The sequence below is a fragment of the Gallus gallus genome, chromosome 1 (genome assembly GCF_016699485.2).
Source record: "Gallus gallus isolate bGalGal1 chromosome 1, bGalGal1.mat.broiler.GRCg7b, whole genome shotgun sequence".
NCBI classification, from domain to species: Eukaryota; Metazoa; Chordata; class Aves; order Galliformes; family Phasianidae; genus Gallus; species Gallus gallus.
The window spans coordinates 170,407,855-170,434,465 of NC_052532.1; the positions used below are offsets into that span (position 1 = coordinate 170,407,855).

At 41.4% G+C, this 26,611-nt stretch overlaps 1 protein-coding gene across 2 annotated transcripts; it reads left to right on the forward strand.

Annotated features, from left to right (window-relative positions):
• MRPS31 (mitochondrial ribosomal protein S31) lies at window positions 1-25,270 on the forward strand. 2 transcript variants are annotated; one of them, XM_004938739.4, is made up of 7 exons: window positions 1-2,449; window positions 4,227-4,511; window positions 5,200-5,358; window positions 10,493-10,636; window positions 14,665-14,738; window positions 18,116-18,259; window positions 24,959-25,270. In XM_004938739.4, exons 1-7 carry the CDS (start codon window positions 2,187-2,189, stop codon window positions 25,168-25,170), a joined length of 1,281 nt encoding a protein of 426 aa, XP_004938796.2. In that variant the 5' UTR covers window positions 1-2,186; the 3' UTR covers window positions 25,171-25,270. The 2 variants fall into 2 exon arrangements, with proteins under 2 accessions (XP_004938796.2, XP_417081.4); XM_417081.7 differs by having other exon boundaries at window positions 4,230-4,511.
• Window positions 25,271-26,611: the final 1,341 nt, after the last annotated feature.

The window sequence follows — 26,611 nt, forward strand, 5'->3', positions numbered from 1 at the left end:
AGTGCTGCAAGGAGCACATTGCCACCATGTGGTTCTCTGTGTTACTTGCACTCCTTTCTATAAAGACCAACGGTATCTTCCGCGAGGGCTTCCTTTCAAAATGGACTTCCATTCTGCAGGATCCCAGCATCCGAGCTCCTGGGCCCACTATCTTCAGTCAACCACAGGCAAATCATTTATTCCCTAGAAACCAGTCTGCCTTTTCTTAGTTCATCCAAGAAGATGAACATCAGCTTTTCTAAAGTGTACTCCTGGAACAGCAGAAGAAGCTACATAAATGAGACCACCAAAACTCACCCAGTTATATGTAGAGGTGAATCAAACCATACGGTGCCACATGGGGGTTGCGCAACGAGCAAAACTAAGATTGTTTCTGCATTTCAGGCCTTACACAGATGATGGCAATCTGAGTACTGAAGGAATGCTGCAAGTAGAAGAACAGAGTAGGCCTTTCCAGTGTAGGTTGCGGTCAATGAAGTGAAGGTCTGGGAACAACTTTGTACCATGTATTTAGGAGGGATGTTTGGTCTGCTGGTCTAGACTGAACCTGAAGCAAAATAGACTCCTTGGGACAGAGGTGAGGATCCTTGGCATTAGACATTTCAGTCTGTGGGCCCATTTCTGCTGCACCAAATTAATTATTAGCATAGTCAGCCCTGTCACCTTGGGAACTGCAGAGCTGCCTGGACTGTGGCATATTATTCCTAATAAGCACAGAGACTGACTCACTACACGTCTATCTGGAAGCACTGGGATGGGGGATAACACAAGTATGGGGGAAAATATACATATTGTTGATGTAGAGGATAACTCTGAGCAGAGGACCCGGCTGCAGCCAGCATTTTAGCATTCAGGATCTGCTTGCAGTGACTCTAAAGCAATAGTGAACATGTGTGCAAATGGTGCAGCTGAACAGGACAGGATGCAGAGCTGTGTAAACGGGCAGATGAAAACCACCAAAATAGCTTGGATCATTCGATGACACAGGCATTACTATCATGTAATTTACTCTAGGGTGAAATTACTGCTGATTCCAATCACAGAACCATAGAATCATGGAACTGTTAAGCCTGGAAGATCATCTAGTCCAACCATCAACCCATCACCACCATGCCCACTAAACCATGCCCCTCAGTACCACATCTATGCATTTCTTGAACGCCTCCAGGGACGGCGACTCTACCACCTTCCTGGACTGCCTGTTCCAATAATAACGTGCAGATAGGTCCTCAGAGGAACATTTCTTTGCAGTGCGAGGACTGTCTTTCCTAATTCTATTTTCTATACTTTGACCACACAATAAATCAGGTTTCTTAGTTTGCTTAATATTGACAATAACCATAAAATACCCAACATTTCTCATGCCTCTAGTAATACTAATCATCTGCCTTTAGTAGTCATCTGTAGGCTTTCCAATTATTCTACATCTCTTCTACATCTCTAAATTTTGAAGGGAGAGTTTTAGGCAATTTTTTTCTCCCAGTTCACTGAGCTTTTGTTTTCAGTGTGGTTTCTGACTGATGAGGGCCAGTCCCAATATTTTCTTTCAGTTTCTGGTACATCTGAAGCTCCTCTGATCCTTTTCAGTCAGGTCAGGATTCTTGTTAATGTTTGTGCTCAGAGCTGGATCTTTCCTCAGCAACAGCAGGTGGCCTCGAGTCTGATCTACTGCATGTGTCTATCCCAGAGCTGGACACCCCAAAACCACTGTTAAAGAATCATAGAATGGCTTAGGTTGGAAGGGACCTTAAAGATCACTGAGTTCCAACCCCATGCCATGGGCAGTGCCACCCAGCAGCTCAGGCTGTCCAGGACCCCATCCAAGCTGGCCTCGAGCGCCTCCAGGGATGGGGCACCCCCAACCTACTTTTTGGAATTTAAATCAGCTGCTGGCAAAAGAAATCAAGAAATGCATACTTAACAGTCAGGTAAACAGCATTGGTGGGCCACCCTCCCGTTGTGGCACGGTTGGTGGACCCAGAGCCAATTTAATGACTGTCCAGGGATGGAAATAATGTGAGCTCTCTGACTAGAGACACAGACTTGACGTACAGGAGCCTCTTTTTCTCCACAAAACCCGTTAGAGGCAGGTGCTGTGAGGGCGGCCAGGCTCATCCCGAGGTAAATCCTAAGCTTTATGTGCCTGCAGCCCACCAGGAGTCCAACCTTACGGGAAAAACTGCGTAATGTGGAGGTTTACAGCGTTCGAAGCACTACTGGGGCCCGAAGACTACAACCCCGACGTTACCCTGCCCGTGCACAGCAGCGGGGCCGGGCGGAACGCTGTGGCGCGGAACGCTCGGCGCAGCTCCCGTTCCCGGCCGGCGGCGCTGAAGGGACGCCGAGGCTGTGAGCGCCGCGCCGAGGGCGCCATGTGGGGCCGCCTCTGCGGCTCCGGCCGCATCCTCCTCCTCGCCGGGGCAGCGCGGCACTGCGGGCGGCCTCACAGGTACGGGGGAGCGGGAATCGCCTCAGCGTTACCGCGGGCAGGCGGCCTGCCCGCGCTTCTGCCTTGAGCTGGGCCCTGCGGTGAATGGAGCGGCTTGTGGCCGTGGGCCTGTGCGTGGCTGCGGGCTCCTACCCGGTGCGCGGGGCTCGCAGCGCTCGGGCGGGCAGGAGGGGGGGAGAGAGGCGGAGTGCGGCCGTCTGCACGCTGCAACGTGCCGCTGGCTCCGTGCATTGAGGGCTCGCAGTGTTGGTGCCTGAGCTTTTTCCAGTGCTGTAGACAGAGATGTCCGAATGGATAAATAGTTTTGAAGAGCACGCAGCCTGAATTAATGGAAAACATGTGTTTGGAGAAAGATCTGTGGGAGCAGCCGTGTGTAAAACAGCAGGGCTCCTGCTGTCCTCTCAGTAGTGCGGCTCTGAAGCTTCGTGTGAATCTTCCTGTTCCTATCAACAGTGACATTTAAGGTTTAACGTTTATTGTGGGTAATTTATTAAGTGCAGAGTGACTGAAGTAGTAATGGAGTGGAGACCTCAGTACAGGAGAGACGTGGACCTGTTGGAATGTGTCCAGAGGAGGGCCACAAAAATGGTCCAAGGGATGGAACACCTCTCTTATGGGGACAGGCTGAGAGAGCTGGGGCTGTTCAGCATGGAGAAGAGAGGGCTCTGAGGTGACCTGAGAGCGGCCTTTCAGTGTCTAAAGGGGAGCTGTAAGAAGGAAGGGAACAGACTCTTTAGCAGGGTCTGCTGTGACAGGATAAGGGGGAATGGTTTCAAACTAAAAGAGGGGAGATTTAGATCAGATGTAAGGAAGAAGTTTTTTACAGTAAAGATGTTGAGGCGCTGGCACAGGGTGCCCAGAGAGGTGGTGGATGCCTCATCCCTGGAGACACCCAGGGTCAGACTGCATGGGGCACTGGGCACCTGATGGAGCTGTGGGTGTCCCTGTTCATCGCAGGGCAGTTGGACCAGATGGCCTTTCAAGGTTCCTTCCAATTCAAATGAGTCTATTATGCATTTCCTAATAAAATCTACATAAATGCTTGGCTGCTGTGTTGCAGATCCTAGGGTTTAACGTGAACCTTAGCAGTCCTGCAGACACAAAACAATGTGAAAATACAGAGTATATACAGTCTGATGTTGTCAAATCTCTTTTTCTGAGGGGTGGTAGCAGTCTGCTGCTTTAGGAGTTTCAGTCAACTCTTTAGTACTAATGAATTCAAGTATTAGGTATGAGTTGCTTTTTGTAATTGGTATGCTTTTTTTGTTTCTTCATTTTGCTCTGGCTTTTTTTAACAGCCCTATGATTTTATTGTTATTATTACAATCTAGGCTTACAAAACTGCAAGTGACTCATTCAAATTCGTGTTCATAAGGTCATAATCTGTAGCACAGAATAAAGCCAACACCAGCAGTAAAAGGTGGAAACTTTGAACTCTGTCTGCAGCCTAATGTGGAGTTACTCAACATTTTGTTACCTTCAGAGATTAAGCACGGTTTACTTGTGAGGGAATAAAATCATTTACATGGTTTTTTTTTTCTGCTGAAGGAACCATAAATTGCTAAGAGTTTGAAAATAGTGCCTCAGTCCTTCTCAAAGAACAAAAAGATATGTTTCATATGTACTTAGCATAGACAGTTTGCACGTGATTAGGCCTAGACAGTTGTTAGCAATGGTATTTTTGTTTGTTTGTTTGTTCTTTGTCGGCTTACGATATTCAGTCTTGGAGTCTATTAATAAATTCTTTATCTTTTTTTTAATTCTCTGTGTTATTTAGCAGAACGCAGAAACTCTTCAGCACTAGCAGTGTGCTCTCTGCTACAGAAGATGAACCTACTGCTCCCGCAGACAGCACCACCAAAGTGGCATCAAAGGAGGGTGCAGCAGAAACACCAAAGCAGAAATTGCTAAAAATGATCGGTGATATGAAAGTGGAAGTGACCACCAAGAGGAAATTTCAACAATTAAAAGAACAGGAGATCAAAAAGCAAGCCACTAACAAGCAGGAAGGCCTGCACGGTGGAAGTAGCACATTTCAGAATAGTGCAGAAGATGTTCAGCGGTAAAGTATAACGTGTGCACTTGGACGGTTTTTTTTCCCCCCACCATTTTCTTTTTAATCATTGTCTAGGACAAAATAAAGGGTCAAATGCTGTTACCAGGTATGGAAAAGAATCTTGTAAGAGAATGTAGTATACAGTGTGGGTTTCAGTAAATCGCATGGGAGAACCTGGACAAAAGATGTGTGCTTTTTACAGTATACTGCCTTTTTCTGCACTGAGACTCTTGAAAGCACTAGAATCTGTATGGAAAGTTTCTTGAATGGGAGGAAGAAAATATTGTTTAGATAAAATGTGATGAGGAAAAAGGAAAAAAAAAAAAAAAGCTAAGGAGAGCATCATGATTTTGTGCGTGGAACCCCTCCACAATGTGTTATGTCACCTTTGTAGCACTGCAGGTCAGTGCTGCTTGTGGTCATCAGCATTTCACTTTTGACAGGCTGAACAGTTGGTATAGCTGCTGCTTCCCCAGATTAGAGAAGAGCAGCCTGTCAGTCTCATTGGGCAGTTGATTAGTGAAATGTAAGACAAATCTTTCCTTCCCTCCGTTTACCTACGGCCCCTTTGGGATCATTTGCAGCTGTGATCACTGAGATGGAAAGATATAAAATGACAATACAGGAATGACAGTTATATTATGGCTTTTTTTTTTGTAAATATTTATTTCCCCATTTGTTGTATCTCTTACAGAAGCAAGCCTTTAAATCCAGAACTGGTGCAGGCTGCATCTGCCGTTGCATCTTCCTTCCCACACAACAAGGAACAAGCAGAATCAGAATTACTTGCACAACTTAGAAGACATGAAGAAACCACAGATAAACAGAGAAGGGGAGGAACTATTAACATATGGTCCGTATACTGAATGTTATTTTCAATAATGCTTGAAATTGTAATTTTGCAGTGTCATCCTGAAGGTGACTGCATTCTCTCTTGGATAGGTGGCCCTAGGAGATAAATTTGGACCTGTTATCTGTGGAATTAATGAGTAATGGAGATATCATTGGTCTGGTTATACCAAACCTCTTAAATTTTGGCATCCTCGTTCTAAAATGTTTTTGCAGAAATGGAATTGTTTTCCTGCCCAGGATCATTATTTTCTTGGATAGGTTAGCAAAGTAAGTTTTTTTTTTCTTCAGCTTCCGAAATTTTCACACAATGAAGAGACTTGTGGACGTTTCAGACACTCTGTCTGGACCAGTGAATTTTCATGACAGGTTTGAAGAACTGGACTGAACTAGTGCAGCTCTATTTATAGCCCCACCCTTCCTTTCAAAACTTTCCAGTCAACCCAAGAAACTCATCGCTTGGCTCTGGTCCGTTTCCAATGCAGCTTTCAAACAGATGAGAAACATTTGTTTGGAAACTCGAATGGTTGTGTGCGTGTTGCTCTTCCTTGGGATGACAGCTAAATACAGGCTTTTTGTTGTCTTTTTTATTTGTTTGGCTTGTATTCATGCAACTGCTCAGAAAATAAGGCATTAAATCTGGGTGAAATGTTGAACTAAACAGAAAGCTGGATCTTCAGCAAAAGAGGCATATGAAATCTTTATGGCTGTTTGCAGGGTGGACTACGAGCTGGTTGTCTTAGGTTTAACTTATTCTGGGGAAATGAATTTGTCCCAAACCAGCATTCAAGCTTGGCCCTTGTACTATTATGTGTAGGTTGCTATAGGGATCTGTAAAAGGTTTGTTTGTGCGTTTCTCACTGATCTGCAAACAGAGCACCCAAGTAACTAATAATGTTTGCCGCAGATGTCTGCCTTTTTAGTGATGGAGAGCTAAGGAGAACGCGACAACTGTTTGCAAATAGATTGTGTATTTGGGATGTTCAGTGTTCAGTGAACAGCTCTGGTAAACAGAATGCATGTTCTAGAGGTTATGGAAGGAAAGGGGAGAAGCTATGCAAGATTTCCTTTTAGCCTGAAGTCAGGATTTTCTACCTATACTGCTAGTGGGTGTTGTAGAGAGCAGAATGGAATTCTCTTCAAGTGTTTGAAGTCCATGCTATAGGTGGAGGTATGGTTTTGGGTATTGTACACAAGCATCTCCAAAAGTTGCGTGTATGGTGTTTTCATGACCTCTCCGCAGGCTGAGTGAAAGCAGTCTTGAGAACTTGATAGAAGTTATCTCTCCATAGGCTTTTGGAGCCAAAATGAATTGCTTCAGAGATCAGAAATCTGAGTGTTTTAAGTAAAATCGGTGTCTTTTTTTTGGTTTATTTTCTGGGCAGTGTTACCAAAAACCTGAGACGCTTCCTAATAATGAAGGATAAAGGAGGAATGTTTTGTGTAAAGTATATATTCATTAAGCTGCTAATAACCAGTGAGGTTATTCGATTTCTATTCCAAGGGATTTTAGGCGAGCAGGATAGAGAAATGTCTTAATAGTGGCCTAGGCTGTGAGTTATCAATTTAAATGTAATTAGCATATTAATTCCTGATAAGATTTTGGAGGATCATGCTATTACTGACCAAGCTAATAAATGCTGTGGCTAACCTCAAGTGCACCTGCACCTATTTATTGAGGCATGCACTCTAAATTTGGTTGTTTTGCCTACTGGCAACAAGGGCTCTCTGTCCTCACCGCTCACTACACTTGTCCTGAAGCACATACCAGCTGTGACTGCTGTGGAAAAAAGAAGGTGTCTAAGGAAGCTGTAGTCTAAGCAGTAGTCTAAGCAGAGAGGCTTTTCTTTTTTTTCCTGTTGAAAGAGCATTTCAATTCTACAAACAATTAAAAGCTGAAGTTCTGCATTGTGTGGCTCTATGTAGTTGATAGATATATTAAGATGTGATTGTACATTTATCCGTTATTGTGCCTATGGATGAATTGTTAAGGTTAGAAAAATGCGTATACAGCATTTTTAGTTGGTTAGGAAAGTCGTGATGAGCTTGCTATGCTTTGGGTTGGCAGTTTCTTCTACTCCTGGTGACAGCTTGGTGAACTAGCTTCTTTCCACGTGGGAAGTTCTGTTTTCTTCCTTAATAGTTAGGTAACAGTCTGAAACCAGCAGTAGATGAGTTGTGTAGAAAGATCAGTAACTTGCTGATTATCATGACTGAGAACTGGGCTAATAGTAACCTTTTGTAGTTAGAATCTGAGATTCATTTGTTACTTTTAGCTGTCTGGTCCATCTTAAAAATGTTGATTTGAAAAGTCCAGTTGATTTCATTCATGCTGCTTGGGCAGGAGTTCATTCTCCAAAAGTGCCTCAATCCATGTACAGCACTGAAGTCTTTTTAATATATCAGAAAGTGTTTGTTTGTTTTTCCCAAGTAAAAATCAACACAAAATGATCATGTCGGAATCAAAAGAAAATGTGGGCTATTGAACTTTTTTTTTCTTAAGTTAAAGTTTTGCATTCAATATACTGATAAATTAAAAAAAAATAGATTCCTCTTCTATTTAAAACAGTTTTTAAGATGAGATACCTTCACAAGTGTTATCATAAAATCATAGAGTCATTGAATGGCCTGAGTTGGAAGGGACCTCAAGGATCATGAAGCTCCAACCCCCCCCACCATAGGCAGGGCCACCAACCTCCACATTTAATACTAGACCAGGCTGCCCAGGACCCCATCCAGCCTGGCCTTGAGCACCTCCAGGGATGGATGGGGCATCCACAGCCTCTCTGGGCAGCCTGTTCCAGCACCTCACCACTCTCTCTATAAAACCAAAACAAAACAAGCAAACAAACAAACAAAAAAACTTCATCCTGGTATCCAATCTAAATCTTCCCTCCCTCAACTTAAAACCATTTCCCCTTGTCCTGCTATTATCTACCCTTGTAAGAAGTTGACTCCCCTCCTGTTTGTAGGATCGCTTTGGGTACTGGAAGGAACCACATAATGCCCAGTTGTGAAAAATTGGGAGACTACTGAGATTTTTGAGGGTATGAAATGTATATTTTCTGAATCTTTCGATTTGTGCTGGTTTTTTTTTCCTGTTCTGTGTCCTAACCTCCAGAGGTCAGTGTTACACAGCTGCCTCATTGCCTTGTTTTGTAAACGTGTGAGGACAGCGTGTTCACAAGGAGAGGAAAATATTAATGATACAGGAATTTATTTTTCTTGGTGTGGAATGAAGTTTCACTCAATGGAAATTACAACAGCACTGTACCAAAATAAAACCGGTGGCAATACAAGTTGAAATTTCAGCTCCTGTTCTGGGTAAAGAAAATAAGTAATTGGAACTTAAAGCTAAAATAGATGTTAAGCTTCCTGGGTCTTTGTTTTTGGTGTTATAATTAATGGTAGTCAGGAAAGAGGCTCAATTTCTTCTCATCTCTGGAAGGCAGAGGTATCTAGGAATTTAGATTCTTAACCTCATGCTGGGACGTGAGGTTTTATCATGTAATATCTAACCACTGTACATACTTGGGTTGGAGTATGAATTTGTTATCTGATGTTTTTCATTATAGACAGTGATAAAAACATCTTTGTAGTTTTATTTTTAGGGAATAAAGGGCCCCCATTAATTATAGAGTGATGAACACTGCAGACAGTAATGTTCATGTACCAGCAACAGGGTGACATGAGGACTTTCTGATCAGAAACACGAGATCGTTGACTGTATGTGCTAAATAGTTTGGTGGCATAGTCTGTCCAGAAGGAAGTATGACCCACTGTGCAAAAATGCTACTAAATCAACCTCTGTCACGAGGAGAGCTTCTTGGAGGATGCCTCATCCCCCTCTAGTATGGGGAATACCACAGCCAAATTGAGCAGTTGGCCTGGGCCGTATGTGACCTTAGGAACTATGTTTGCGTGACCCTCAGAAGTATGTTGGGTCTCTAGCCCACTAATAGCACTAGGCACTTCATAGAACAATTTGTAGTGTGAGATAGTTCACTTTAACCTTAAAGGAAAATAATTTCAACCTTTTTTTTTCCAGATGCCTTCATTTTGTAGTAGGTACTTGAAGAGCTATGCTACTCTTGTTCTAATATTTAAAACCACATTTAAGACTGAAGAGAAAATCCCACTGAGTTGCTGTGGCAGTTAACTTTTATAATTTCCCAGAAATATTTCTTGTTAATAAAATCTCTTTTAACTTTAGGTAACAAAAGCAGTAAAGTGCAGGGGATGGGCAATGTTTTTTGCTTAGGCTTTTTTTTTTTCTTTTTTCTTTTTGAGGCTGCCTTTATGTGTTTAAACTGGAGCATGGAGCACTGCAATTTTGGCTGCCTGAACGTTATTGGAAGCAGTTGGGAGGAAGGGATAGCTGTGGGGAGTAATCGCCTTGGTCTTTCCCAACCAACAGCCATAGCAGTTAAGGGACTTAGTTGGCAGGGGCAGGTATGTTGTATGTTTTAGCCTTTATGTTCAGTATAAACTGCAAACTGCACTGGCAAAGATAAGAGTGTTCTTCGTATAGGATTTTGGCTGCAGAATTACAAAGGAAGATGAGGTTTGTAAGTGCTGTAACATGATTATGCAATGCAGCAGATTGCAGTGGATCAGGAAAGGTGACCTACTTATTAGGGTGGCATGATTGACCCATGTCAGCTGATGTGTGAAAGCAGGCTTCCTTTCAGTGTGTAACAGCACAGCTCTGTCCCTGGGCAGAGTTGATTCCTCTCCAGTTTTTTTTTTTACCTCCCTGCTTCAGCAGATTCCCTGTGTCTTGAGAACATTCTCATGTGCTTGAGCAAAGTGTACCTAGTACATTCTGTGAATATGGGTATGCAGATTATGAAATGGCACTTTCCTTGTAATTGGAAATGAGATAATTTCAAAGAAAGTATTAATTGTAGGCTAAAATACCGCTTGCAGTTGTTACGTTCTATGTGTAGATGGTTTAAAAAGTAAGACTCGAGTATTAGGATGACTTAAAAATAGATGCATTTTGTGAGGAATGTATTAATTCTGTCTTACAGAGGCTTTTAGACCAATGGAGAGTAGACTTTCTGCTTAATAAATGTGATAAACTTCTTTTCCCTGTCAGTTTGTTGAGGTTCTTACGTTTACATTTTTATTTTCAGCAACGTTATTTCGGAAATGACAGTTAAGAGGCAATCCCCAGCTCAGAGAGGAGTGAGGATATCCAATCGCATCTCCTTGGAGATGGATGAGGATGGTCAAAGAATCAAGCCTGGAAGACCCTCATCTCACTCTGACTCCGGAAGGTACTTTTGTAGTATTACTTTCCATCTCTCAGAGGGGGAATGTGTGAAAAATTACTAGTGGGTAACATAAGGGAATCAACTTTTTACTTGAGTAGACAGTGACAGGACAAGGGGGAGTGGTTTTAAGCTCAAGGAGGGATGGTTTAGATTGGATGTCGGGGGGGAATTGTTTACAGAGAGTGATGAGGTGCTGGAACAGACTCCCCAGTGAGGCTGTGGATGCCCCGTCCCTGGAGGTGTTCAAGGCCATATTGGATGGGGCACTGGGCAGCCTGGTCTAGTATTAAATGTGAAGGTTGGTGACCCTCCCTATGGTGGTGGTGGGGGGGGGGCGGGGGGTGGTTGGAGCTTCATGATCCTTGAGGTCCCTTCCAACTCAGGCCATTCTATGATTTTAAATTTAGTAGTATGTATTCATAATACCATGATGCTTCAAGGACTGAAGGAAGAAATTTAAGTATTTCTCAAGTGCCATTAACATTGAAACATAACATCTATGAGAACACGTCGACTAATGTTACCCAGATGATCAAATTATTTGCACTCTTCTGATACTAAATTTTATGTTATTAAAATGCTTGGTGCTGAAATGTAATTTCATTTCTGGTTTTAACCAGTTCATTTATTTCCACACACAGTATAATTTTATATCACTTCGTTAACTTTTTGTGAAATATCAGCTAGTGGAAAATGCTGATGAGTGTTCTTTGTTTTGAAAAATTCTGTATGTTCTGTTTGTGTTCTAACGATATTTTTTAGTGCTGTGGGGATTTTTTTGTTGCTGTTGCTTTGTTTGTTTTCAGTATTTTACTACCATGTTGCAGCTGGCAAGTCGTTCTATGGATTATTTCTCTATTGCCCGTGACATGGTAACTGTAGAGTGAACTTCACAATTTACATGATGATTTCAGGTTGCTCTGTAAACTCTCGCTGCTCTTTTACCTGGCCAGTCTATTTCTCAGTCCCCGCATTCTTTTTATTTTCCCATGACAGCTCATGGTTGCATTTCTTCTCAACACATTCTTTCTCTTGCAGTTCTGTTTTTAGTAAGATTAACTTCTTTAATCATGGCCTTGCAAATTAACCTCACTTCCTTGGAGGTCTGGAAGTCGAGGGATTCATTTGTGTTTAGGTGGATAATGCTGTAGAAAAAATGTGGAGAGCTAAGAACAACATGAGCATAAAGTTATAGTTGAGTAGGTGTACATTGTTCTGCCCTCTTTGGCTGAGGTGTCTGTTTGAGTATTTTGTAAACAGTTGTGACTTTCCACAAAGAACAAAGTGGAACATACACGCTGAGCCATGTAGATAATGCAAAAACCTCAGAGAAGATTCTATAGTCAGTCATTAGAATAACTCGGCCTGCTTGTCGAAATGTTCCTGTGTAACTTCTTTTTTTCTTGAGGTGCCAAGCCATTAAGGTCTGTTAAGGAATTATCTCATGGGACTTGGTGTTATAAGACCAACAAGCAGTGTTTGCCTTTCCTGATATAAAGCATGTAGAAGGTGCAAGAGGTGCTTCTTGTGTTGGGAGCTGAAGAGGAGAAGTGGAATGAGGTTCTAGACCAAGCCCTTCACAGCTCTGAAATTTCCCTCCTGGGATTTTCGTTCAGCTATAAGCTGCCAGCCTACAGAGTAAGGGAGCAGCCTTCATTATTGGTAGCTGAATAACAGCTTAAAAGATATCTTTAACCTGGGGGTAATTATCAGGTGGGTTGGTAGTCAGATGATAGTGATTTTGTTATTAGGCTATGATTCTTAGCTAAATGGAAGAAATATTTGTCTTAAGGTGTTGGATTAGAAGTTTTTCAAAGCTTAAGAATGGAAATAATGTGAGCTATAACAATGTACCAAAAACCTGAGCTATTATGTGGTTCCACAGTGTGTACTATTTTGTGTTTGGTAAACTTTTTATTTATTAATACACTGCAAAGTAAAGCAAATTTGAAGAACGTTTACTAAATTTATGGTATCACAGAATCACACAGAATGGCCCGGGTTGGAAGGGACCTCAAGAATCATCCAACCCCTCTGCCACAGACAGGGCCACCAACCTCCAGATCTGGCACTAAACCGGGCTGTCCAGGGCCCCTTCCAGCCTGGCCTTGAGCACCTCCAGGAATGGGGCATCCACAACCTCTCTGGGTATCCTTTTCCAGCACCCTTACCACTCTCTGTAAAGAACTTCCTCCTGACATCCAACCTAAATCTTCTGTCTTTCAACTTAAAACCGTTTCCCCTTGTCCTGCTATTACCTACCCTTTCAAAGAATTGGCTCCCCTCCTGTTTGTAGGCTCCCTTTAGGTACTAAAAGGCTGCAGTGAGGTCACCCTGCAGCCTTTTTTTCTCCAGGCTGAACAAGCCCAGCTCCCTCAGCCTATCTTTGCAGGGGAGGTGCGCCAGCCCTCTCATCTTCTTTGTGGCCCACCTCTGGACCCTCTCCATCAGCTCCCTGTCTTTCTTGTATTGGGGTCCCCAGACCTGGATGCAGTACTCCAGATGGGGCCTCACGAGGGCAGAGTAGAGAGGGACAATCACCTCCCTGTCCCTGCTGGCCACTCCTCTTCTGATGGAGCCCAGGATACCATTTGCTTTCTGAGCTGCGAGGGCACACTGCTGATTCCTGTTAAGTTTTTCATCCACCAGGACCTCCAGGTCCTTCTCTGCAGGGTATGTGAGAAGCCTTCTCACCCTCTTTGTGTGATGAAATTTTACGTGTTTTAAAACTTCAGGAACAATACCTTGAAGTAATTTTAACATATTTGTAACGAACAAACTGTCTCCAATTTCAGTCGTAGGTTTCCTTCTGCATCCCTGAATTTCTAGCAGGTGTACTTATTGTTTGATAACATGCAAAGTACGGATTAGGAAGAATAGACTTACTCAGTTAGGAGATTTCAGTGACATGGCTGATTTGCTTTGTAGTAATTTGAACTAGTCATCTTAAAGCAAATGTTCTTCCAAGTCGTTCTTCTATCTTCAGCCAATGTTTTGGGGAGTTAACACACACATAGGAAAATACAATCCTAAATCAACATTCTTTTAAGGCTGTGTAATTAGATTGCTCTGTGCTGAAGTGGATCCAGGGTAGTTACATCAGTAAAATGTAATATGACAAGAGCAGGTTTGCAGAAGTAGTTGTTGCCATCAGAAATCTGTAGTAAAACCAGAGGTGAAATTCTAAGGTCGAGAAAGGCAGATGTTGCCAGGGCAGCTGTGAATATGTATTAACATTATGTGGGAGCTATTAGAATTTCAGTGGGAGCCTACAAAACCAAGGACGACTGTATGATTAAAAGAATCATTTGTCCTAAGGTTCAGTGTGTTCTACAGTAAAGGCATTGGTTTTCCTTAGTTTCTGTTTATATGAAAATTTATTTTGATTACTTGTTGAACTCTTGGAATTTTGGATTTTTTTTTAGTATAGACTCTTGCCTGTTTAAAAATAGATAGAATAAAATATTTTCACACTCAGAAGGGAGAGAGCACCAGGGTGATGCTGTTTAAAATATATCATACAGATATGCTTTATGTGTTTGCCGTATGGCACAGGAGGTGGCTGTGTAATCTTCCAAAAAGGCTATTTATGTCAGAAAGCAGGAATTGTTTGATTAAACTGTTGCCTTTTCTCTTCCCGAATTTTGTAATAATATTTACATTAAAAAAAACCAATCACCAAATTCTCTTTTTAGTTACAACTGTGTGAAGATACATAGTACTGTAGTTTGATACTGTTGAACTGCGTTCCGATTCCTAAATATTTCAGTAAAAAATGATTGCAAATATAATATTTGACTTATGCTCATCCTTTCACGCAGAAGTGTTTTGGGAAGCTCTGTTAGAGAGTAATAATTCAGTCATAAACACACTGTTAAAAGCCTGAGGATTTTGTGAGAGTCACTATCTCGTTTTTTTTCTCCAGAGGTCTGTTAGTTCATGAGAATATTTTGTGCTTTTAGATTTTTTTATCTGGCAATATTGTGAAGTGTTGTGAAATACTGAATATCATTTTTCTTTTTTGTTTATAGAAGTCTTAAAGCAGGAAAAAGGCTTAATATATTCACTAAGGCTTCTCCAGAAACGGAAAACGCACTGAAAACAGGTTAGTGGAAATTCAGTGATGAAAAACCCGGTGGAGCCAAGTTGTGAATTTTTAGAATATCAAGGGATTCACTGTTGTGAAGGAGCCTCGTGACCTGTTCACTTCTGGCTTTCAGATCTGTAAAAATAATAATAATAATAATAATTTTAATATTACTCTTCTTTTTAGCATCCAAAACATCCATGTTGTATCATGGGCTAGTATTTTCAATACTAATTGGAATGTTCTGTTACTGAGCTTGGGCAACCTGGTCTGGTACCAGATTTGGAGGTTGGTGGCCCTGTCTGTGGTAGGGGGGTTGGAACGTGATGATCGGGGTCCCTTCCAACCTGAGCCATTCTATGGTTCCAAGATTTGAATGGTAAAATGGACTTTTTGTCACTAGATTGGGCTCCTTTTGACAGTATTAAACCACTTTGGAGAATGGATTTGTGGGCTCTGTTGGTGAATTTGTTCCATTTCAAAAGCTTCTTGCATTCATTTAATGGCAAGGAAACTCAAAGCTGTGATCTCAGAGCAAAAAGTTTGCTCTACGGATAGCTAGGCCAGAGCAGAGTGGAAACAAACTATAGACTGAATGTTTGGTTCCTTTGGGGGCTTCTTCCATCCGCTACTTTGTGTTGAACGATCCTGCAGTACTTGACAGATGCCTTGCTTTACCTGCTGTAGCTCATTCTTCATGTATGTACGCTTAAAATACGCACCAAATTAAACTTAAAAAGTGGAGAAATGGATACGATCCACCTTTGTATTCACTGAATGGCACAGTTGTGCAGCAAAAGCCTCAGTTACTATGTAAGCAGGATGAATTTCACACAAGAAGACTAGCATTGAATTATGACTTAGCTGTGCTACAGGCTGAGGGTGTGTGAATGTGGGCAAGTCATTTAAAGTAGTCTCTCACTTACTTTTGCTTTCTGAACAGTGAAACTCCATTACTAGCACTAATCCTTAGTGTATTGATTTCACTAAACTCTCCCGAGGTGCTTTGGAAAAATAGATTGTTGCAGTGTAATGACTTAAAACTGTATATAAAGATAGCACCCATAAAAAAAAGATCATTCCTCTCTGGTGTCTTAGTAAATGGTGCTCATTTCTGTCTGTTTCAAGACTCCAGATCAGTAGTTTTGGGATAAAATAATGAGTTTATTTGGTTTCTCCTGTAAAATGTCAGTCAGTGCTACTTGTGTATTTCCAAACAACTGTGAGCTTTCTGAATGCAGCCATCTCTGTGTTGGACTATGAAAGTTGCTTTTTAAAATGGAATTCAGTTTGCTATTTTTCAAGCAGTTGACTTCTTCAAAATCCATCAGTTTTTCGTATGAAGCCACAATGAATGCTGCAGGATATTCTTTTTGTTTGGTTAAGCTATCTTGACCAAAGGGATGTTCAAGTAACGTTGGAGTTGAAACATTTACTTCAGGTGAAATGATCAGATTTTAGTTATGTATTTTTTTTTGGATGGCACAGTATAGATGCGGTGGCAAATGGTAGTCACACCAAATATGAAATTAAGATGCATAAGTTTTGCTAAAAGTGATGTAAGACAGCAAGTGGGTGTTACCACATTGATATCAGATATAAAGAAATAAGGTTCTTTCAGCTTAGATGACGTTTTCTTCTTTGATTCCGGGTTGCCTTGAGAAAATCTATGGTATCTTCTAAGAGAGAAGGCTTGTTAAATGGTTTACTGACTAAGCTTAATGATCATAAATCAAAAATCTAAATTAATCTCAGGAAATACCAAGATGCTACTTGATGCCTTGTTCCATTGGCTTGCATTTTCACTTTCTTGGCTCATGCTGGTGGAGATCATGAGTTAAAATATTATTTATAGAGGACAGAGAAGCAAGTTCTGTGTAAAGTATTGAGTATTTATTTTGAAACACAACCATTAACTTTAAAGTAAGTTGGGGGAAAAAATCAGAACAGAGAATACCAGTATTCTTTTCAATTGCACATGGGTGAAAATACATAATCTTTATTGTAAGCTTGAAAATATGACTTCTCTTCTATTAGAAGATGTGTTAGCACATTATTAGAAGGTATTCTTTAAGATGTAGGCAGTAATTATGGCATTGTTTTCTCGTGTTGTCTTTTATCTGTTTCTTACTACCTCTAGCCCTCAAATCAAAGTAGGCAGCTGGGGAATATAGTTCTTAGCAGGAAAATTTGCAGATATAAATTTAAAAGCCATCTTCTGATTTAACACAAAAATGGAAACACTTTTCAGCATGTAAATCACAGAATAAAATACTGTTTGCACTTTTGTTTCTTAAAAAGGAGGGGGAGACTCTTTAATTCAAGTCGTAAATCATTGAGCCAAAGATTAAATTGTGTCTTAGTTTCAAAATTGTGAGTAGTAATATAGTAGCTGGTTGACCATGATCCATTTCAAGTGTAACATTTGAATTCACACCAAGATTTCTGTCCCAGGAAGTTCAGGGTGAATTGACAACCACAGGGGGACGGAGGGTAACAGAATTTAGACCGGTTCATGAAGGTTAACAGCTTGCTCTCTTCATGTTCCCTTCATTTTAGAGATGTGGTTCAGTCTGGGTTCATGACTGATTCTCCTGGGGTAGAGGGGCAGGAACAGTCTGAGAGTAGCTCCTGCTGTATGAGTACACTTGGATTTAAACATAAATAAATCCAAATTTTAGACATCAGGATAGATGCATCCCTAAAGGAACTGCTGGACTTTGGGAGAAGAGTAGAGCATCAGGATTTCTCAAGCCCAAGAGGCAAAAAATTAGGTCTCTTAAGAGGATCAGGAGAGGGGTTGCTGTAGTTTTTAAACAAGAGTTGCCCCTTGAGGGAGAGTATAGTTGTGAAGTGCCTGACAACTCCTTTAAGTAAGCAAGATTGCTTTAGTATAGTATACCAGCCAAGTTCAGAGTTTGTCATGAACACAATTAGTGAAAGACAAAAAGGTGAAAAAAAATAGTGGGAAAAATCATGCTCTGAGTGACGGACTTAAAAATAAACTGCACTCTGGCAGTTCAGATTTGTTTTCAGTGGACATTTGATCGTAGAGTTAATTTTCATTTCAACAGAGAATTCTCACTGAAGAAAGATGATGCTGGCATCTAAGATAGAAAAGCTTGCACAACTGAAAGTACTAGTCTCTGTAAAGGTCAATGTTAAAGGATATATATATATATATATATATATATATGGATATATATATATATATATATGTATATATGTATGTATACATATACATATATACATATACATATAGTTTTATATATGTATATATATATAGTTTTACATATATATATATATATATATATATATATATATATATATATAGTTTTAGCCAAGGAGAAATCTTTGGCATACTCATAGATCTTATAAAAAAACTTCTTATTTAGTATCTTCACCAACAATTTGGGATCTGGAATTTGCAAAGGAGATTGCAGCAGTAACTGAGCAGCCTCCCCGGAATGGTTTTGAGGAGATGATCCAGTGGACAAAAGAAGGAATACTGTGGGAGTTTCCAATTGACAATGAAGCAGGTATGTGCACTGTTAACTTTGATTATTTGCATGTATTTATCATTTTTGAGAATTGTGGCATGGTATAACACTTGGACTGTTTTAAAACATAGCGTTTCAGATTATGATAGTAAACAAATGTAACTTTCCAACTGTACTAAATGAGAGATTCTTCAGATTAACTCATTCTGGCACTCTTCGGGTGAAGTCCTGCAGGTGATCTGGCTGATCTGATCTGGTCTGTCAGTTGGCTGCTGCCAGGAAGGAGAGCACTCCCTCCCTGCCTCCCGGTCCTGATGCTTTCAACATCACAAGGCTGTTCAAGTCTTATTACATAAAAGACATTTCCTAGTAAAAGGTATTAAGTAAAGCTTCTAGCAGAGGAAGGAGACTCTTAGAAGTGCTGAGTGTTTTATAATGCTTATAGTGTTCTTCGGTGTGGTTCATAGACACAGTTGCTATCTATTTGCCAGTTCCATGTCTGCAGTGGCTGGGTGTTGAACAATCATTTGCTCCCTTTGCTTTATCAGTTTCCTAGCAAAAACAGTCACAGTATTCACTCATTCTGGGCATCTGTCGTGACATTTTTGTGCTTCTATTTGCTCCTATTTCCATTTATTAAAACAACAGCAGCAAACAACAACAGAACTCTGTGTGAAGGTAAACCAACAGAGAGAGAATTTTAAAGGAAGAAGAAATCAGAAAGCAAACGTACACTTTAGGAATAGAGATTTCATAACTTCAGGGAGAGCTTGAATGTGGATTTTTTTTATTTGAAGACATCAAACAGAATTACTTAAAATCATTCTGAAAGCGAAACAGGTTAGTATCTGAAGCTGGGAGTCTTTGAAAAGCCATCCTTTACAGAATCGCAAATTGCATGATATGGTTCATTGTTCCCTGATATTTATTCTCATCCTTTTTTGACAGTTTCTTCACAGAATTTAATTCCTGGTTCCAGAATTTATCTGTCCCATCAGGTAGAAATCCAAATGTACTCTTACTCATGTTTTTGCAAACTTAAAACCACTGCAGTCAATGGTTTTGCTGTTGTAATGTGGCTGGAACCCTGCTGTCTGGGACTGTAAGTGGACCAGGCGTCTTTGGCAGCCAGTGGTTTTTCTGTTGTAGCGGTGTGGTGGAACCATGCTGTCTGGGCTGCAATGACGGATGGACAAAGAGTCTTTACATATAGCTAAACAAGAATCTGTATTGATTTGTCCACAATGACTGGTCATGTGGAAAATTCCAGTGGAGCGTTCCAAAATCTATCACCTCTCAGGTTGAAATATCAAGTCAGGAAATTCAGTCCTCTTGAACTGCCAGCTCTATCACAGGCTGTTAATCAGACCAGGTGTGTCGAAGTACAGTTAGAAACTTCAGAACCTCACTCCGATTATTTCAGCATACTCCAATTTCAAAAGAAGGATGCCTGTTCCCACTGTTAATTTTGCAGTTTGGTAACAGTCGTCCCTCATCTTGTTTTGTATCAAGAAATGAGTGATCTTTTATGCACAAGAACGTGGTTTTAAAAACATCTATGTAATTAAATTTTCTACAGAGGAAGCATATGTGCTCAACTTTTAGCATTATGGGAGCCTTTAAAGTTTTAAATAAAACGCGAAAAATAAAGAAGACAGTTTGTCACTGTTATTCTTGGCTGCAGAGCATCTTCAGAGTTCTTTTTTGAGTGCTTTACTGAAGCGCTGTGCTTGCTTTGAGGCATCAGGGCAGGGACATGGTTTTAAAACTTGTCTGGCCCTAATGGGAACATCTGAAGATGTGGCCAGACTTAATGGCGTGCTGCAGTGGCCGGTAGCAGTCTTCCCCCTTTTGCTGTTGTTGGTTCCTCCATGCATGTTGATGTTCTTTCCCTTCTCTGATGCAGCTGAAGTCACTGCTAGGCAGAAAAGGAAACCTTTTTTTTTCCTTCTCTCCTGCTTCTGATTAGTTTTTACCAGATTAGCAAGCTGTTAGTATAGCTTGGGTAACATTCTTCTCACTCTTCCATCTGCTTGTCTCTTCTACTTCTTACGGTGTTACTTCTACTCCATAATTTGCCACAGCAAAAAGTTGAGGAAGGCATCCATTTCTGACCTTATAAAATTATTTCTGTGCATTTGTACCTTGATGACTCAGATCCCTAGGAGTGCAGTGCTTAAAAATACAGTACGTGTTACTGGTGGTACTTTGCTTTAGCAACTCATTCTAAGGAGCAAATGCTTCAAGTATGTCAGAGATTGTTACAATGTAATCAATAGGCATAGTAGAAGTCTTAGCAAATTAAGGCTTCAATTGCTTCCAAAGGCTTCTGTAGGCAGAAGAACACAAAGTCCGTTTCTGGTTGTTCTGCTGCAATGCTGTTCCCAGCATTGGGTAAGTTTACCAAGAGAGATGACAGATGTTATGTAGCCATTTTAAGGGAGGGATTTTGTTAAGTTTTGGTCTCTTCTAGAGGCCTACTGTAAAGGCTCGATTTCTCTCTTTCAAAACAAATTTGGTCTTCTTTGTTTACTATGAGCTTGTCTCCAAGGCACCCTATAAGGATACACATCTACATTTGAGATGATGTCATTAAGGGTAGATTAGTAGTCTCTTTTTAAGAGTTAGTGTGCTAGCTAGAGAAATTTGTCCAGGCTTTTGCAGTACAGAGCAGATTGAAGATAGGATGTTGAGAGTAGATGACTTCTTGCTTTGAGGTCGATAAAGAAAATCCTCTGCTTCAGGTTCCTGCTGTGCATGTTCTTTCAGAAGAGGTTTCTGAGGACAGTTAAAGAGTGAGCGAGGGACAGGCTTGTTCATTCCCTGCAGCGGAACGTATGACTTGCTGGGAGAGGGAAAATCATGCAAACGTATCTAATCTGTTTCTGCCAGAAGTCACAGCCTCTGATGGTTTGGTCTCTTATGATGATGCATGCTTTACTTTTCTGAGGACTGAAAGATGTGATCTAACTGAAATATTTGGACTTAGCGCTTCATCCTCGAACCAATAATCCTGTCTTTGACAAATGGGAGATTAAAATAGATGACTTAATTGTTCCTTCCTGGCCTGAATTTTTGTGTGAAGCTACAAATGATTTAATTTATTTTAGGATAGAAATGAAAATTGGAGAAATTATTAATTAGACATATTCTCTTCCTCTACCCTTTATCACCAAAAGAGGAGCATCAAAAAGACAAGACTTACTGGCAGCACTATCCAAATTCTTTCAGTAGTGGGTTCATTGCTTTATTTCTCTTGGATTTTTGTGACCGACAGAAGTATGAAGAATGAGCCGATGTGGAAGAAGACCGGCGTGGATGAATAGGGAACTGTTCTTGAGGCTCCAGGAGAAAAAGAGAATCTACCTCCTCTGGAAGAAGGGACGGGCAACCCGGAAAGAATACAAAGAAGTTGTTAAGATGTGCAGGGAGAAAATCAGAAACGCAAAAGCCTGGCTTGAACTCAACCTGACCGCTGGGGTAAAAGGGAACAAGAAACTCTTTTACAAGTATATCAACAGCAAGAGGAGGACCAGGGAGAATCTCCATTCTTTACTGGATGAGGCTGGGAATGTGACCACTGAGGATAAGGAAAAGGCAGACGTTCTGAATGCCTTCTTTACATCTATCTTTAAAAGTCAGACCAGTTATCCTCAGGTTTCTCCACTCTCTGACCTGGCAGCCTTGGCTGGGGAGCGGACTAAACCCTCCACGATTCAGGAGGAAACAATCAGAGACCTGCTACTCCAACTGGACTGCCACAAGTCCATGGGACCGGATGAGATTCACCCGAGAGTGCTGAGGGAACTGGCAGAGGTGATAGCCGAGCCACTTACCATCATCTATCAGCACTCCTTGTTGATGGGTGAGGCCCCAGATGACTGGAGGCTTGCCAATGTGACTCCCATCTACAAGAAGGGCTGCAGGGAGGATCCGGGGAACTACAGGCCTGTTAGCCTGACCTCGGTGCCGGGGAAGATTATGGAGCAGATTGTCTTGAGGGAGATCACGTGGCATGTGCAGGACAGCTGGGGGATCAGGCCTAGCCAGCATGGGTTCACGAAGGGCAGGTCCTGCTTGACCAACCTGGTCTCCTTCTATGATCTAGTGACCCATCTGGTGGATGAGGGAAAGGCTGTTGATGTGGTCTACCTAGACTTCAGCAAAAGCTTTGACACTGTCTCCCACAGTATTCTCCTGCAGAAGCTGGCAGTCCGTGGCTTGGACAGATACATTCTTGGCTGGGTAAGGAACTGGCTGGAGGACCGGGCCCAGAGAGTGGTGGTGAAGGGAGTTAAATCCAGCTTGCAACCAGTCACAAGTGGTGTTCCCCAGGGGTCAGTATTGCAGCCTGTCCTGTTTAATATGTTTACTGATGATCTGGATGAGGGCATTGAGTGCACCCTCAGTAAGTTTGCAGATGACACCAAGCTGGCTGGAAGTGTTGATCTGCCTGAGGGTAGCGAGGCCCTACAGAGGGATCTGGACAGGATGGATAGCTGGGCTGAAGCCAATGGGATGGGATTCAACAGGACCAAATGTCGTGTCCTGCACTTTGGCTGCAATAACCCCAGGCAACGCTACAGGCTTGGGGCAGAGTGGCTGGAAGACTGTGTAGAGGAAATGGACCTGGGGGAGTTGATTGACGCTAGACTGAACGTGAGCCAGCAGTGTGCCCAGGTGGCCAAGAAGGCCAATGGCATCCTGGCTTGTATCAGGAATGGTGTGGCCAGCAGGAACAGGGAAGTAATTGTCCCCTGTACTCAGCACTGGTGAGGCCGCACCTCGAGTACTGTGTCCAGTTTTGGGCCCCTCACTGTAAGAAAGACATTGAGGCCCTGGAGCGTGTCCAGAGGAGGGCAACAAAGCTGGTGAGGGGTCTGGAGCACAGGCCTTATGAAGAGCGGCTGAAGTAGCTGAGGTTGTTCAGTCTAGAGAAGAGGAGGCTCAGGGGAGACCTTATTGCTCTCTATAACTACCTGAAGGGAGGTTGTAGTGAGCTGGAGGTCAGCCTCTTCTCTTGTGTGACTAGTGATAGGACTAGAGGGAATGGCTTCAAGCTGCGCCAGGGAAGGTTCAGGCTGGACGTTAGGAAATACTACTTCTCTGAAAGGGTGGTCAGGCACTGGAATGGGTTACCCAGAGAGGTGGTGGAGTCACCGAGCCTGGTGGTGTTCAAAGAGCGTTTGGATGTTGTGTTGAGTGATATGGTTTAGCCAGAACCATTGGTGAAGGGCGAACGAATGGTTGGACTGGATGATCCTGTGGGTCTTTTCCAACCTAGTGATTCTATGATTCTATGATGGTATGAAATCTGGAAATGGTGTTAACTTCTGAAGTCAGCTGTCAGCATCTAGGTACAGTGAGATTCCACCTTCTCATGGTGGGATGAAAGTCATTGTGGGTGGCATGGTAAAATACCAACGCTGTGCTTCTCTAAGTGGATGTAGTTTTTCAAGCATTCTCATTCTAAAATGAGTGAAGTCATTTCTTTTTCTTCCTTTTTTAACTTATCAGAAAAGGAGAGCTTAAGGAAGAGAGAAATAGGCTTTCTATTTAAGAGACAAGGGAGATAAGTGGCACATAGCTGGCATTGATAGACACTGCACACGTTTCTTGGAAAAATGCATAGGGGAAAATAGATGCATCTCCCATCTCCTTCAGGCTTTGCATTACCTAACATAGGAAGGAAAGAATACAAACTCAACAAATATGATATACTGGCTGAGAGTGTTCTCTGTCCAAGCATTACACATATGAAGCTGAAGAAGCTGTAACATAGGACGAAGCCTAGGACTGAGATGGCTCCCTTTTTAATATTGCTGATTTCATGTTGACAAACATTTTATCTCAGATTTAGGAACTGCAAATCAGCCTTTTTTTTTTTTTCCTTGTAGGTAGGAATTTGTGTTCTGAGTGTGTCTCATGTATAGTGGTGTCAAAATATGAGCCAACTGTAAATGAAATCCATGGGATGGAGGACACAAACTACTGTAGGATCTGAGCTGTATTTGATTAGAGATCTAAGCAATCCCTTATGCCATTTTCCTGTGCAAATGAATGCTTTTGAATGCAACGACTTTTGCATTGGTCACTACTTACAAGTAGCAGCTGTTGTGACAGACAACATTTTTACATCAGAATACATTCACAGATTTGAAAAACATTAGAAAAGCAATTTCCTGTGCCCATTTGATAGCAGAAGGGTGCTAAAACTATCGCTTGTAATGAACACGCAAGTATTTCTTAACTGTTCTGTATTAGATACTTCAAGATTCTGCTTCCTTCATTCAAGACTTACTTGTGTTCCTTAATCCTCTGTAGAATTAGGCAGTGTTTTCCTCGAGTGTTAAAAATGTTGAGAATCTGAAATGTAATGCACATGGTCAGTAAAGGTTTCGTGTACTGAGCATTTTTTTTTTTTTTGGAAGAGATTTTTGGCATGAGCCTTCAGCAGGTTTACTATCAGATATTCTTATAACTAGGAGCATAAAATGAAGGTAACGTGGCAGACAGGTAGGATATATGCTGATGTTTTCTTTATGGAGGGAGAAATGAATATCTTAGAGTTCTGCAGTTTCTTCCACTTCTTCATTGTTTGTTTTTGGGCCTTTTAATTATTTTGGAATTACCATTTTTCTGATTAAAGGTCTGTTTGCGAGCTTTATCCTTTTTTATTTTGTTAAATTCTTTGTTACATGATGATAACGACCTGTCATTTTGTGTCCCTTCTGGTAGGGATGGATGATGGTGCTGAATTTCACGAACATATCTTTCTGGAGAAACACCTCAAAGACTTTCCCAAGCAAGGACCTATTCGCCACTTCATGGAACTGGTCATCTGTGGGCTTTCAAAAAACCCATACCTCAGTGTTAAGCAGAAGATTGAACATATTGAGTGGTTTCGGAATTATTTTGAAGAAAAGAAGGAGTTTCTTCAAGAGATTTGAGATTTTGGAAAGTGCTTAACCTTCAAGTGAAGAAAATGTGCAGTAGTCATGTGATCTGAAAGTTGCATTTTAAATAATAAAGGCCATAATTCTGTGTGAATGTCCATGTATGTGTGGATCTCTTTTAGCAAGAAAAGGAGGAACTGAAAAGTCTAGATTTTGTAGAATGTGCATTTAAAATTTATCAAAATCATTGTCTTTTAAACTTGAAACTAATCTTTTGACCATAGGAAATACTGAGTCTGATTGCAGTTCCTACTACCTTCACATTTGGTATGTATCTTGACAGGTTTGTTCATCTTTCCCATCCTTGAAAACTTACGGTGCTCTCATCTTTAAAAATTCCTAATGCAGCCTTATTTGTTAAAACCTGTTACTGAGACAATTACAAACACTTCATTTTGCTAGTTCATTAAATGCACGGGTATTTGCATGATATTTGGAATACCATCTCCTTTCATTAATCATCTCTCTTGGTTCAATTTAAGATTTAGGTAGTGACTAGGTCATATGAAATGAATCCTTAGTTCATCTTCTCAGTGAAATGCTGTTGTATTCTTGGAATATATGCACAGCATAATAGTGGTGAGTTACATAAAATAATACAAGAAGCCTCTTCTACCATTCGTTCAGCAATTCTGAAGCCTTTGACCAACTTATCAGTAGCTGCTGCTTATGAATAGCCTGGTTGTTGAGTAGCCCACAAAATTATGTTTGATTAGAGCAAGCTTCCTTATGATTGCTGCTAAGTCTGGAGCTGAGACCTTCATCTCCTGAATCGACTGGACAACAAAGAGGACTTGGTTCTGTTCACAAGGGGAGCTGTTGCCTGCTGATTGTGGCTGCATTGTGCTACCATTTTCTGTCTAGTCCTGTGATGCTGAAGTAACTAGATGAGCCTTATTCTAATTAAATGCATGTGGTTCTTTGTATCTATTGAGCAATGCAGTATATTTACTTGTCCTCAGTTGTCTTGTGTTGAATTTTCATCCAGATAATTAATTCAGATGCTGAGAATCCTGGATTACATCTCGCTGCTTAGATTTCTAGGGCATTTCCAGCCTCATGCATTGAATTCTTGCTTGCTTGCTGCAATTTACAACAACCACTTAATGACCCCATCAGGGTTATTCCCATTTCTTTATAGTCAGGGCAGGAAGTTATGTAATGAAGACTGTAATGAAGTGATGGCTTCACGTAGAATCATAGAATTGCTAAGGTTGGAAAAGACCCACAGGATCATCCAGTCCAACCATTCATTCGCCCTTCACCAATGGTTCTTGCTAAACCATATCACTCAACCCAACATCCAAACGCTCTTTGAACACCACCAGGCTCGGTGACTCCACCACCTCTCTGGGCAGCCCATTCCAGTGCCTGACCACCCTTTCAGAGAAGTAGTATATCCTAACGTCCAGCCTGAACCTTCCCTGGCGCAGCT